This window comes from Rhinopithecus roxellana, chromosome 19 (genome assembly GCF_007565055.1).
Source record: "Rhinopithecus roxellana isolate Shanxi Qingling chromosome 19, ASM756505v1, whole genome shotgun sequence".
NCBI classification, from domain to species: domain Eukaryota; kingdom Metazoa; phylum Chordata; class Mammalia; order Primates; family Cercopithecidae; genus Rhinopithecus; species Rhinopithecus roxellana.
The window spans coordinates 73,119,967-73,132,661 of record NC_044567.1 but is presented as its reverse complement, the minus strand read 5'-3'; the positions used below and the strand labels follow the sequence as shown (position 1 = coordinate 73,132,661).

Here is a 12,695-nt window from a genome sequence, read left to right as displayed (position 1 = left end):
GCCTCCCAAAGTGCTGGGATTGCAGTCAATGAGCTACCGTGCCCGGCCTGTATTTGTATTTTTAGTAGAGATGGGGTTTTACCATGTTGGCCAGGCTGTTCTCGAACTCCTGACCTCAGGTGATCTGTCCACCTCGGCCTCCCAGTGTGCTGGGATTGCAGGTGTGAGCTATGGTGCCTGGCCAGTTAATTTTTTATGCTCCTTTGTTTAGGCCCTGACATCCTGTTCTTGATTTTTTTTGGCAAAAATTTGGCCAAAGATTGAAACTTTGCAGTTGCAAAGTATGATTATTATCCTTTGGTCAGCAGTTGCCATGGTGTTTAGGGCTGAATTTGACATTCTTTTTTTTTTCTTTTTGGCACGATCTTGGCTCGCCACAACCTCTGCCTCCCGGGTTCAAGCAATTCTCCCTGCCTCAGCCTCCCAAGTAGCTGGGATTGCAGCGGCTCACCACCACACCTGGCTAATTTTTGTAGTTTTTTTTTTTTTTGAGACAAAGTCACTCTGTCACCAGGCTGGAGTGCAGTGGCACAGTCTCGGCTCACTGCAACCTCCGCCTCCTGGGTTCAAGCGATTCTCCTGCATCAGCCTCCCGAGTAGCTGGGACTACAGGTGGGTGCCACTATGCCTAGCTAATTTTTTATGTATTTGTAGTAGAGACGGAGTTTCACTGTATTGGCCAGGATGGTCTCGATATCTTGGCCTTGTGATCTGCCCACCTTGGCCTCCCAAAGTGCTGGGATTACAGGCGTGAGCCACTGTGCCCGGCCAATTTTTGCAATTTTAGTAGAAACAGGGTTTTACCATGTTGGCCAGGCTGGTCTCCAACTCCTGACCTCAGGTGATCTGCCCATCTCGGCCTCCCAAAGTGCGGGGATTATAGCCGTGAGCCACTGAGCCTGGCAACATTCTCTTTTTTTTAAAAAATAACTTTTATTTCTAGCCTCAATCATTAACACTTTGTGTGAGAAAGAATAAAGCAGAATTGTTATCGCAGTGATGTTGTGCAAATGTGAAAAATAGTACTTTCCCCCAAAAAACAAACCTCGAAACCCCACAAACTCAAATGTACTTAAGTACTTAATTTTCAAATACTATTTAACTATAACCAACTTTTCCACCACACTGTTGTGAATATTTGTTGCTAGCTGTTACGGGTATAAGTGATCAAGGGAACAACTGATGCATTACCTAATGCTTGACTAAATATAGCCAGCCTTTGAGTAGGTAGACTATTAGGTTGTGGCTTTCGTTGTTTAGGTCTGTGGAGTCCCTCTTTGGTTTCTCTAACTTTTGCAGTCATTAGGGCAGAGTATATTTATTTACATTTCTCCAAGCAAAGTCTTGCTCTTTTGCCCAGGCTGGAGTACGGTGGTGCAATCTCGGCTCACTGCAACCTCCACCTCCTAGGTTCAAGCAATTGTCTTGCCTCAGCCTCCTGAGTAGCTGGGATTAGAGGTGCCCGCCACCATGCCTGGCTAATTTTTGTATTTTTAGTAGAGACAGGATTTTGCCATGTTGGCCAGGCTGGTTTTGAACTTTTGACCTCAAGTGATCCATCTGCCTCAGCCTCCCAAAGTGCTGGGGTTACAGGTGTGAGCCACCATGCCTGGCCTAAATTTACTTTTCAATAGAGAGGAGGCTGGTCTTTGTTGCCTGTGTTGGTAACTATGTTGCCTAGCCTGGTCTCGAGTGCCTGAGCTCAAGTGACCCTCCTGCCTCGGCTTCCCAAAGTGTTAGGATTACAGGCATGAAGCCACTGTGCCTGGCCTGTCTAATCTTTATTATGCCTCCCCTCTTTAGAGATACCTAGTATATTTTTCAGAACTAAACCAATCTGGAACTCCCTGGCTCTCTCTCCTAAAACTCTGAAGTCTAAAGGACCCTGTCTCCTGAGGGCTCTAAGAAAAGCTGTCCAGCTAGCTGTGTCAGTTTGGGAAGCAGTTTTTCCTGATTGAATACCTAGGCCCCAGTAGGAAAAAGGGAACAAACTGAAATTGCTAATTTGTAAGCCTGGTCTTTTGAGTAGCTCAGTTAAAAGGCTTGACAGAGGACTTAAGTGAAAGACTAGAGTGGGCTTGGGGATCATTTGTCATCAAAGCCCCGTTTAATATAGGTAAATCAGCTGGGTGTGTTGGTACCCACCTTTAGTCCCAGCTACTCAGGAACCTGAGGTAGGAGAATCACTCAAGCCCAGGAATTTTGAGGCTGCAGTGAGATATGATAGTGCTACTGCACTCTAGCTTGGGCAACTTGGGCAACTAAGGGAGACCACAGCTTTTTTTTTTTTTTTTCGAGACAGGGTTTCACCATGTTACCCAGGCTGGCCTCAAACTACTGAGCTCAAGCATTCTGCCCACCTTGGCCTTCCAAAATGCTAGGGTTACAGGTGTGAGTCACTGGGCCCAGCTGAAACCCCAATTCTCAAAAAAAAAAAACAAAAAAAGCTTTTTTTTTTTTTGAGACAGAATCTTACTCTGCTGCCTAGACTGGAGTGCAATGTGGCATGATGTCGGCTCATAGCAACCTTTGCCTCCCGGATTCAAGTGATTCTCCTGCCTCAGACTCCTGAGTAGCTGGGATTACAGGCACCCACCACCATGCCCAGCTAATTTTTTTTTTTTTTTTTTTGGAGACGGAATCTCGCTCTGTCGCCCAGGCTGGAGTGCAGTGGCGTGATCTCGGCTCACTGCAAGCTCCACCTTCCGGGTTCATGCCATTCTCCTGCTTCAGCCTCCCAAGTAGCTGGGACTACAGGCACCCACCACGCCCAGCTAAATTTTTGTATTTTCAGTAGAGACAGGGTTTCACCGTGTTAGCCAGTATGGTCTCGATCTCCTGACCTCGTGATCCGCCCGCCTTGGCCTCCCAAAGTGCTGGGATTACAGGTGTGAGCCACCGCCCCCGGCCAATTTTTGTATTTTTAGTAGAGACAGGATTTCACCGTGTTGGCCAGGCTGGTCTGGAACTCCTGACCTCAGGTGATCCACCTGCCTGGGCCTCCCAAAGTGCTGGGTTTACAGACGTGAGCCACTGCACCCAGCTTCTTTTTTTGTGTGTGGAGTTTCACTCTTGTTGCCCAGGCTGGGGCTCACTGCAAACTCCGCATCCCTGGTTCAAGTGATTCTCCTGCCTCAGCCTCCCGAGTAGCTGGGATTACAGGCATGCACCACCATGCCCGGCTAATTTTGTATTTTGTATTTTTAGTAGAGATAGGGTTTCTCCATATTGGTCAGGCTGATCTCAAACTCCCGACCTCAGGTGATCTACCCACCTCAGCCTCCCAAAGTGCTGGGATTATAGGCATGAACCACCATGCCCCACCTAACTTTTTTTTTTTTAATTAAAATATAGGTAACTAATTCTCCTCTCTGCCAGGAGAGCAATATGCTAGTTAAATGTTTCAATAGAAAGTGTAGAACTAGGAGATTGGGTGCGGTGGCTCATGCCTGTAATCCCAGCACTTTGGGAGCCCGAGGCAGGTGGATCATGAGGTCGGGAGATCGAGACCATTCTGGCTAACACGGTGAAACCCGGTCTCTACTAAAAATACAAAATAATTAGCCTGGCATGGTGGTGGGCGCCTGTAGTCCCAGCTACTTGGGAGGCTGAGGCAGGAGAATGGCGTGAACCTGGGAGGCGGAGCTGGCAGTGAGCCGAGATCGTGCCACTGCACTCCAACCTCGGCGACAGAGCAAGACTTCAACCCCGCCCCCCCCAAAAAAAAAAAGTGTAGGAATAGGCTGGGCTTGGTGGCTCACAATTGTGATTTTGGGAGGCCGAGACTGAGGAGGGCGATTGCTTGAGCCCAGGAGTTTGAGACCAACCTGTGCAACAGGGTGAAACCCTGTCTCTCCAAAAAAAAAAAAAAAAAACCCAGGAAAAAAAATAGCTAAGCATGGTGGCAAGTACCAGCTACTTGGGAGGCTGAGGTGGGAGGATCGCTTTATCCTGGGAAATGGAGGTTGCAGTAAGTCCAGATCACGACACTGCACTCCAGCCTAGGCGACACAGAGAGACCCATCTCAGAAAAAAAAAAGGCCGGGTGCAGTGGCTTATGCCTGTAATCTCAACACTTTGGGAGGCTGACACAGGCAGATCACTTGAGGTCAGGAGTTTGAGACCAGCCTGGCAACCATGGCGAGACCCCGTCTCCACTAAAAATACAAAAATTAGCCAGGTGCGGTGGTGTGCGCCTGTAATCCCAGCTACTTGGGAGGTTGAGGCATGAGAATCACTTGAACCCGGAAGCAGAGGTTGCAGTGAGCCGAGATCACGCTACTGCACTCCAGCCTGGCGACAGTGAGACTCCATCTCAAAAAAAAGAAAAAGTATAGAAAGTATTAATACAAAATTGAAATTTTCAATAAGCCTCATCATTGTAAGAATATAAATGCAAAATAAAAAAGGTAAAATGTTAGTGCCTTTGAAAGCAAAATTCAGACATGCATAGCTTAAGGTAAACTGATGTATAAGAGTTACTTATATATATATATACATATTTTTTTTTTTTTTTTGACAGAGTTTCGCTCTTCTTGCCTAGGCTGGAGTGCCGTGGCGCAGTCTCCTCTCACTAAAACCTCCGCCTCCCGGGTTCAAACAATTCTCCTGCCTCAGCCTCCCAAGTAGTTGGGATTACAGGCATGCACCACCACACCCGGCTAATTTTTGTATTTTTAGTAGAGACGGGGTTTCTGTATGTTGGTCAGGCTGGTCTCTAACTCCCGACCTCAGGTGATCTGCCCACCTCAGCCTCCCAAAGTGCTGGGATTACAGGCATGAGCCACTGGGCCCAGCTTAGATATCTGTATATTTGAAGACTGGACTGAATTTGTCTTCTAAAACATACTTTTTCTGATGATAAATGCATTTATAGTCTTTCCAAGATTCATTTTGTAAGTATTTTTCTAATAGTAGGGGAAACAAGATTTTCATAGATGAATCCCTCTTTAAGAAGAGGGTCTCAGCTGGGCGCGGTGGCTCATGCCTGTAATCCCAGCATTTTGGGAGGCTGAGGCGGGCGGATCACTTGAGGTCGGAGTTGGAGACCAGCCTGACCAACATGGGGAAACCACGTCTCTACTAAAAATACAAAATTAGCCAGGCGTGGTGGCACATGCCTGTAATCCCAGCTACTAGGGAGGCTGAGGCAGGAGAATCGCTTGAACCTGGGAGGCAGAGGTTGCGGTGATCATGCCATTGCACTCCAGCCTGGGCAGCAAGAGCGAAACTCCATCTCAAAAAAAAAAAAGAAGAGGGTCTTATATCAGAGATAATCACTACTGCATCTTACAGTCAAAATGAGCCTTCAGCTCTGCACTGTAAAGCCAGAGGGCACTGTTGCTGCCTTTCCAAGCAGCTGTTTTTCTGGGGCTGCTGCATGACGTCATAGCAGAAGAAAAATTAAAAACACGAAGAAAACTATTTCAAAATAAATGTTTAATATAATTTTTAGGCCAAAGAAAAACACAATCATACATTGTCTCCAGTGGACCATATGTGCCAGAACAGGACCAACTCAGTCCAGCTTTGAAGGCCCTGATTCAGTCCTACTGGTATAATCTCCCTTGATGTATTGATTTGTGTATGCTTCTTATGCATCACAAGGTGCATTTTACTCTTGAAGTCCCTGTCACCTCAATGACCGCCATTTAACTGCAAAAGCATGCTTCCTAATGGGAGGGTTTTCTTCCCCCTTCCCTGCAGGGGTTCTGAACCTTCAAGGAGTTTGACAATCTTATGAATCCCTTGAACCTTCTCCCCAGAAAAATGTACATATAACACAAGTCTACAAATAATTTCATGGGGTTCATGGACCCCAAGGCCCACAGTGGTTTCTAAGGCCCCAAGTTAAGGAACCTCTGTGTTAGTGATTTGAGCAACGCAGTTGCCCTCAGGAAACACTGACACAGGGCAGGTGAAGGACTGGGTTAACCAAAGTGACAGGAGGGAATAATCTCATAATTTATTTCTATTTTTATTTTGGGGCAAAAATTAGTTCTCAGGGCCTCCCTACATTTAAGAGCAGAACTACTCAGGAACCTAAGAAGCTATCAGCATAGTTTAGGCGATTTAGAATTGGGCTGTGCAAGGAAATGTACAGGGTTCCTCGTTCAGCTGAGGACCTCATTTAGCTCCTTAACTGGAAGCTTTACATTTGATCTGCAGTGAGGGGACATTTCTAATTTTAGTTTGAACCACATGGAAAGGTGGATAGCTCCTATTCCCTTTTTTTTTTTTTTTTTTGTATACAGAGCACGTAGTATTGGACAATTAGGGTAAGTCCTTGGAATCCCCCAAACAGCCATTTCCTTTATAAATCCAGTATTTCCTACCTCTGAATGTCTTAAAGAGCTGCCCCACAAATTAATCTAACCATTGCTTGCACTAAGAAGTTTGCTAAGAGCCTCTTCCAGGCGTCCAGGAACTTCTTCCAGCCTTACTGGGGGGAAGGAAGAGATTACTGAAAACCAACTTGTAGGAATGAAATGCTGACAGTTGTCTAACCTAACAAACTGTCAAATTAGGTTTACATTTTTTGTTATTAGACTTTTGAATGGCCGAGGCAGACTTAAATTTAAAATTTTGGATTGTAGCCACTTTCTAGTTGCCTAAACACTCAACACCGGTTTATTTTTCCAGCATCAAGAAAGAAAACCAAGGCACTAGAAAGCAAGCACACTTAAGTATTGAAGATAATTAAATCTTTATATTTTGCCTGAACTGTATATTGTAGCATACTTAAACCCATTCAAGGAAAAAATTGGCAAATTGAAAATTCTCCCATTAAAGACTGATATTTTTGCAAACTGACAAATTTAACGATTTCGGTACCCCTCCCCAAAAATGCAGTCACATAAAATAATACTATTTTGAATTAGCTCTAGAAATCACACTGAAACTATGTTACATTTACAAATATTAAATTTATTATAACTAAAATGAATTTAATTGTTCTCAGATTTGGCCACCTTATAGCTCCATTTAAGGAGGGGATTTGTTAAAAACAAAAATGCATTATAACTTGGTCAGATTACTTTCACATTAAGGAAAAAATCTTCTAAAAAGGAAAACAAGAAAAGCAAGTCTTCAGTTTCACATAATTAAAAGAACAGGAGAAAGCACGCAAGCTACATAGAGCTAAATTTACGAAACCAACCAAAGCCAGGGGGATTTCTCTTCTGATTATGTGTCATAAAAAGGTCCACTGTCTTATATACACATGTATATAATGTTACATTCCATCACTGTAAAAAGTCCCCTTTGCCCCCTCCCCCAAAAAGTTTCAGTCTAGTCTCCAAACTTGGAAAGCGGCGCTCGCTCCTGCTGCCGGTGCAGTTCGTTCTCGGTCAGCAGCTGGAGGTTCTCGGCGCGCAGCCGGTCCAGCTCCAGCTCCAGCTCCCGCACACGCGCGTCGTCGCCGCCCAGCCGCTTGCTCTCCAGCCGCAGCCGGTTGTTCTCGTCCTCCATGCGCGAGAGGCACTTCTCCAGCTCCAGGTACTCCTTGATGAGCTCTTGCTTGCTCATGTTCTGTAGGCTCTCCGTGTGGTACCGCTCGTATGTCTCCGAGAAGTCCCGCTGCAGAAACTCGCTGCCGTCCCCTCCCATCCCATCGCTGCCTCCATCCTCCTCACCCCCTTCTTCCATGAAGTCGTCATCGCTGGTGTCGTCGGATTTGGCGGCGGCCCGCTTGGAGTACAGGCCGGTTTTGAGATCCGGCTCCTCCTGGTCGTGATCATCCATGAGGAACTGCGTGGTGTTATAGGGCGCGACCGGCTGGCCCTTGGCGAACATCTCGGCTCGGATCCTTGAAGCTCGTAGGCTCTGTTTCTCGTCGAACTTTTTCTTCTCCTCCCAGGTCAGCTTGTAGTATGGTTTCCAATGCCGCTTCTTCTTGGACGGGCGTCTCCTATGTTTTTTCTTGCCCAGCTGTCTCTGCTGCTGTCCCCACTCTTCTTCGCCCCCTGCGGCAGGAGCCCCCAACTTACTGGCCTCGGAGTCACGACAAGGCTGGGCGAGCAGCTCGGCCTCGGGCTTCGGTTCCCCTTCTGCCGGCGGCGGGAAGTCGCCGCCAGCGGACAAGTCGTCCCCATTCTGGCCCTTCTCGCCCTCTATCAGGCAGCTAGATTCTGGACAGGCCTGGGGCTGCAAGGGAGGTGGTTGGGACTCCAGGCTCCCTTCCCCCTCCGGCCCCGGACGGCCACCCAACTGGGGGAACGCTCTCGATTGCCACCTACTGTCCTCCTCGGGCACCCGCTCCTCCGCGCCTGGGGGGCGCTCAGGGTTCAGCTCTTCCTGGACAGCAGCAGCACCTGTACAGTTGCTAGTTTGAGGCTGGTGTTGATATTCTGACAAGAATGGCTCGGCCATGGCTAGTAGAGTCCTCGAAGTTTGAGAAATTTTGGCTAGTAAGTCCTCAAGGAAAAAAAATGGAGTTCTTAAACAAAAAAAAAAAAAAAAAAGAAAAGAAAAACAGTCCAACAGAGTCCTCTTCAGTTTGTAATTCCTGCAGTGACGCCTTTAGCTAGTCCTTCTGTCAGCAAACTCCAATTGCAATCTGGGGAGCTCAAGTCAGTAAAGGGTTAAGCGCCCACAGTGCGGCCAGCTAGCGGGTCCAAGGGGGTGCAGCGGCAGGAACAGTACGTAATGTGCGGAGGTGGGCCTCAAACCTCCAAGCGGAGCACCCCAATAAAGGAGTTGGTAAGCAAGGTGATGAGGGTAAGTCCAGTGGGTGAAACCCAGCCCCGAAGGGGTTAAAACTACCGATGACGCTGCCTCCGAGGGGCCAGATCCACAAAGGGTTAAATCCCCTGCCGCAGAGCCCACAAGGGGTTAAAGTCCCGGAGCCACCTCCTCCCACTTCCACGGGTGTCGCTTACACCCAAGCTCCCAGTTCCCTAGGCCCGGCCGGAGCCTCAGCAGAGGACAGACAACTCATCTCCCCTTTGGCTCGATGCTCTGCTCTGCTCTGCTCAGTTCTCCTCCGCCTCCTCCTCTTTTCCTCCCTCCCTCCTCCCGCTTCCCACAGCTCCTCTTCCGCCTCCTCCCCCGACTTTCCCTCCCAACCTGCCTCTCCACCTGCCAACTTCCAACTGCTGCCTCCCAGCCCTCTGCGCCCTTTTTATATAGAAGCTTGTTCGCCCCGCCCATGCGCATGCGTAATGGAGTTCCCATTGCGGGGAGCCGGGAGTCGTAGTTCTTATCTTTCGGGCTCGCCGTCCTCGCGCGCCGTGCGACGTAGCCAATCCCAGAACGCGTAGGGGGCGTCTCCCTGGCCACCTCCTTCCATCGCTTAGCCCTCGCTAAAGAAACGCGAGCGGCCATTGGTGAAAAATCACACGACTCGCTGAGGAAGGACGGCCAATCGCCGAGAAGATGGGGCGGGTTCTGGACCGTACCATTCTGTTTCAGGAATACGAGAAGATTCGATGGCCTTTGAGAGTCCACACAGGATATTTTTATGAAAAGGTGCGTTATAAAGGCTATTATCCTATTCTGTTCTCAGCGGAAGGGTTCCGAAGGTTATGAACCTTTATTAACTAACGCAAGAATGGTTTATTCCTAAAAAGTAGTCCCTAAAATGTATAAGAATTAAATCCTATAAAGAGAGATGTCGGCCCACGGCTGCTAACTCGCGATTCTTAAGGTTACAGAAACGGCTTCAAGGCGGGTGGTGAGTGCCTGAGATTGACACTTGCGGAAGGATATCGCGAGCACATTTTGTAAAGCCCGAAAAGCGCATGAAGAAGTAAACAAATGAAGAATAAAAAGTGCCGCCTTAAAGGGACAGTGTGACTGAGTTTAGCGCAGCAGGTTCGCACTAGGCCTCGGAAGACGAAAAGACAGGTTCGAGTCCCAGTGACGCCGACTCCCGGACTGACTTCGGTACCCTTAGTTGAAGGTGGCGGAGTCCCAGCCCCAGCCTGGTCTCAGAAAGCCGCCCACGCCCCAGGGGCCAATGCAAACCGGTGATTCGCGGCCAAGCCTCTTCTTTGGGCCGAGATCGGAAAGTGGGGGGGGGGGGGGGGGGAATGGAAGGGAAGCGGGGCGGGGGGAAGGCCTCGCCCCCAGGCCTCAGCTTCTGTCGAAGAAAATGGCCTCCTGGGGCCGATTTGGTCTTTTCACTTCCGACCGAGATCATTTCCTGAGCCGGGACAGGGGAGGTTTGGGCCAGCCATGAGGCTGTTTGTTGGGAAAGGTTCGGAATGATTAATGAGTTGAAATCATCAGCCCTGGCTATCCGAGAGGGAAGCCGGTCTCACCTGCAGAGGCCCTTCCTCGTAAGTGGGCGCTGGGCAAGACTGGGAGGGAAGCATGGAGGAGACCTTGCCCCGAAACTTGCGGCAGGAGATTCTGGCGCAGGGCTGGGGGGCCGATTCCCCCGGGGGCATAGTTTCTCAGAGTGAAATTCTCCAGACCCAAGCGCCCTGCCCTCCGTAAACAGGGACTGAGAGGACCCAGAGAACCCTCCATACCAGTCACTGGGGCCTAAAATCTTGGCGCCCTTTCCATTTCTCCCTCGCCACACACCCAGTGACCCTTTCTTCTTCTTGCTTCCTTAGTAGCATCCCTGACATTCCAGCACGTTTGCACTGTGCACCTTTTACGCACAGAACCATGTGACCTCACCACAGCCTGGCGAGTTAGGCACGATAAGAATGACTGTCTCCATTTTACAGATAAGGCATCTCTAAAACACCCGGAAAATAAGTGACTTGTCCAAGGTCACATGACAACCATGGGGCAGTTCTGGCTACAGCGCGGGTCTTTGTGACCTCCCCATGCCATTTTTCTTTCTGTCACAAACACAAAACCCCGTTTTTTCTTAAAATCGGGAAAAACTCTGGATTTCGTTCTTTTCATTCCCAACAACTTCAACCTTATTCGGCCCCTGTATCATTTGGCATCCAGGAGGGTACAAAGAGGGGTGGGATGCCATCCTTGCCTTCAAGTTGCTCATGGACTGTGGAGGCCATCAGACCACAGCCAGCCAAAATGGCAAGTGAGGGAAATCCCGGTGGGAGCCAATGAGCTGAGTGCGTGGGAGTTGGGAATTATGGACAAGTGTCAGGAGCAAGTGACTTCCTGGCTGGCTCTGAAGGATGAAGAACTTTCAGGCAAAGTGGCATGAAGAGGGGCATTTTTTTTTTTTTTTTTTTTTTTTTTTTTTTTTTTTTTCTTTTTTTTTGAGACGGAGTCTCGCTCTGTCGCCCAGGCTGGAGTGCAGTGGCCGGATCTCAGCTCACTGCAAGCTCCGCCTCCCGGGTTCACGCCATTCTCCTGCCTCAGCCTCCCGAGTAGCTGGGACTACAAGCGCCGCCACCTCGCCCGGCTAGTTTTTGTATTTTTAAGTAGAGACGGGGTTTCACCGTATTAGCCAGGACGGTCAGCTCACTGCAAGCTCCGCCTCCCGGGTTCACGCCATTCTCCTGCCTCAGCCTCCCGAGTAGCTGGGACTACAGGCGCCCGCCACCTCGCCCGGCTAGTTTTTTTTTTTTTTTTTGTATTTTTTAGTAGAGACGGGGTTTCACCGTGTTAGCCAGGATGCTCTCGATCTCCTGACCTCGTGATCCGCCCGTCTGGGCTTCCCAAAGTGCTGGGATTACAGGCTTGAGCCACCGCGCCCGGCCGAAGAGGGGCATTTTAGGAAGACCAAGCATTATGTGCCAGGAAAGGGCTAGTCTGGGACCTCGGTGGCTCTGGGCAGTATGAGATATTGGGGGGCGGGGGCCAGTGGTGATGGGCATGGCCAATGTAGATGCCTCTAAGGGGAGCTGCAAGCAAGCACGCGGGCCTCTGGGCACAGCTATGTATTCTGAAATGAACACTTTCGTTTGTTTTCTCTGGGCTTCCAAGAACTCGGGTCCACCTGAAAAGCTCCCCACTCTGTGTGGCTTCATCCCTTAGCAGGCTTCCTGAGACCAAGAACTGCCCCTCAGAGCACTCCTGGAGGAAAAAGGGGTTTTGCAGAGAACTTGGTTATCACAGAGACCTCCAAATTGTTACCACATCTTCAGACTCCAGATGATTCTGGGGTACCCCAATTTGGGGCATTTGGAAGGTACAGCTGAGCCCAGCCTCAGTGTCCTGGACTGGGCTCCATTGTATGGTCTCATTTGTCATATTGGAGGAGAGGTGGACTGAGGAATAGCTTGTGGAATTCTAGAATTCTGTCAAGGGGCCAGGCAACTTTACTATTAGCTGGGTTCTAACCCTTTGCCAGACATTTAACATGCCCCATCACTGGTAAACCCGAGGACTGCCTTATGAAGAAGAGATCAACCCTATTTCACAAACAAGGCCACCCAAGCCCAGAGCAGTTAAGAATCTTCCCCAAGGGCCGGGCGCGGGGGCGCACACCTGTAATCCCAGCACTTTGATCATGAGGTCAGGAGATCGAGACCATCCTGGCTAACACGGTGAACCTCATCTCTACTAAAAATACAAAAAATTAGCTGGGCGTGGTGGCATGTGCCTGTAGTCCCAGCTACTCCCGGGAGGCTGAGGCAGGAGAATCGCTTGAACCTGGGAGGCAGAGGTTGCAGTGAGCCCAGATCGCACTACTGCACTCCAGCCTGACAACAAAGCCAGATTCGGTCTCAAAATAACAAAAAAAAATCTTGTCCAAGTTCCACAGCTACTGTGCAAGTGGTGGAGCTGGCTTCAGCCCTGGACCTGCATCCCCCACCAAGGTG

General features: G+C 49.2%; 1 protein-coding gene across 1 annotated transcript; it reads right to left on the bottom strand.

Annotated features, from left to right (window-relative positions):
* Positions 1-5,424: 5,424 nt before the first annotated feature.
* On the bottom strand, positions 5,425-9,345 carry HEXIM1 (HEXIM P-TEFb complex subunit 1). The gene has a single exon (XM_010354023.2). The coding sequence runs from the start codon at positions 8,368-8,370 to the stop codon at positions 7,291-7,293; it is 1,080 nt and encodes a 359-aa protein (XP_010352325.2). The 5' UTR covers positions 8,371-9,345; the 3' UTR covers positions 5,425-7,290.
* Between the last annotated feature and the right edge of the window lie 3,350 nt (positions 9,346-12,695).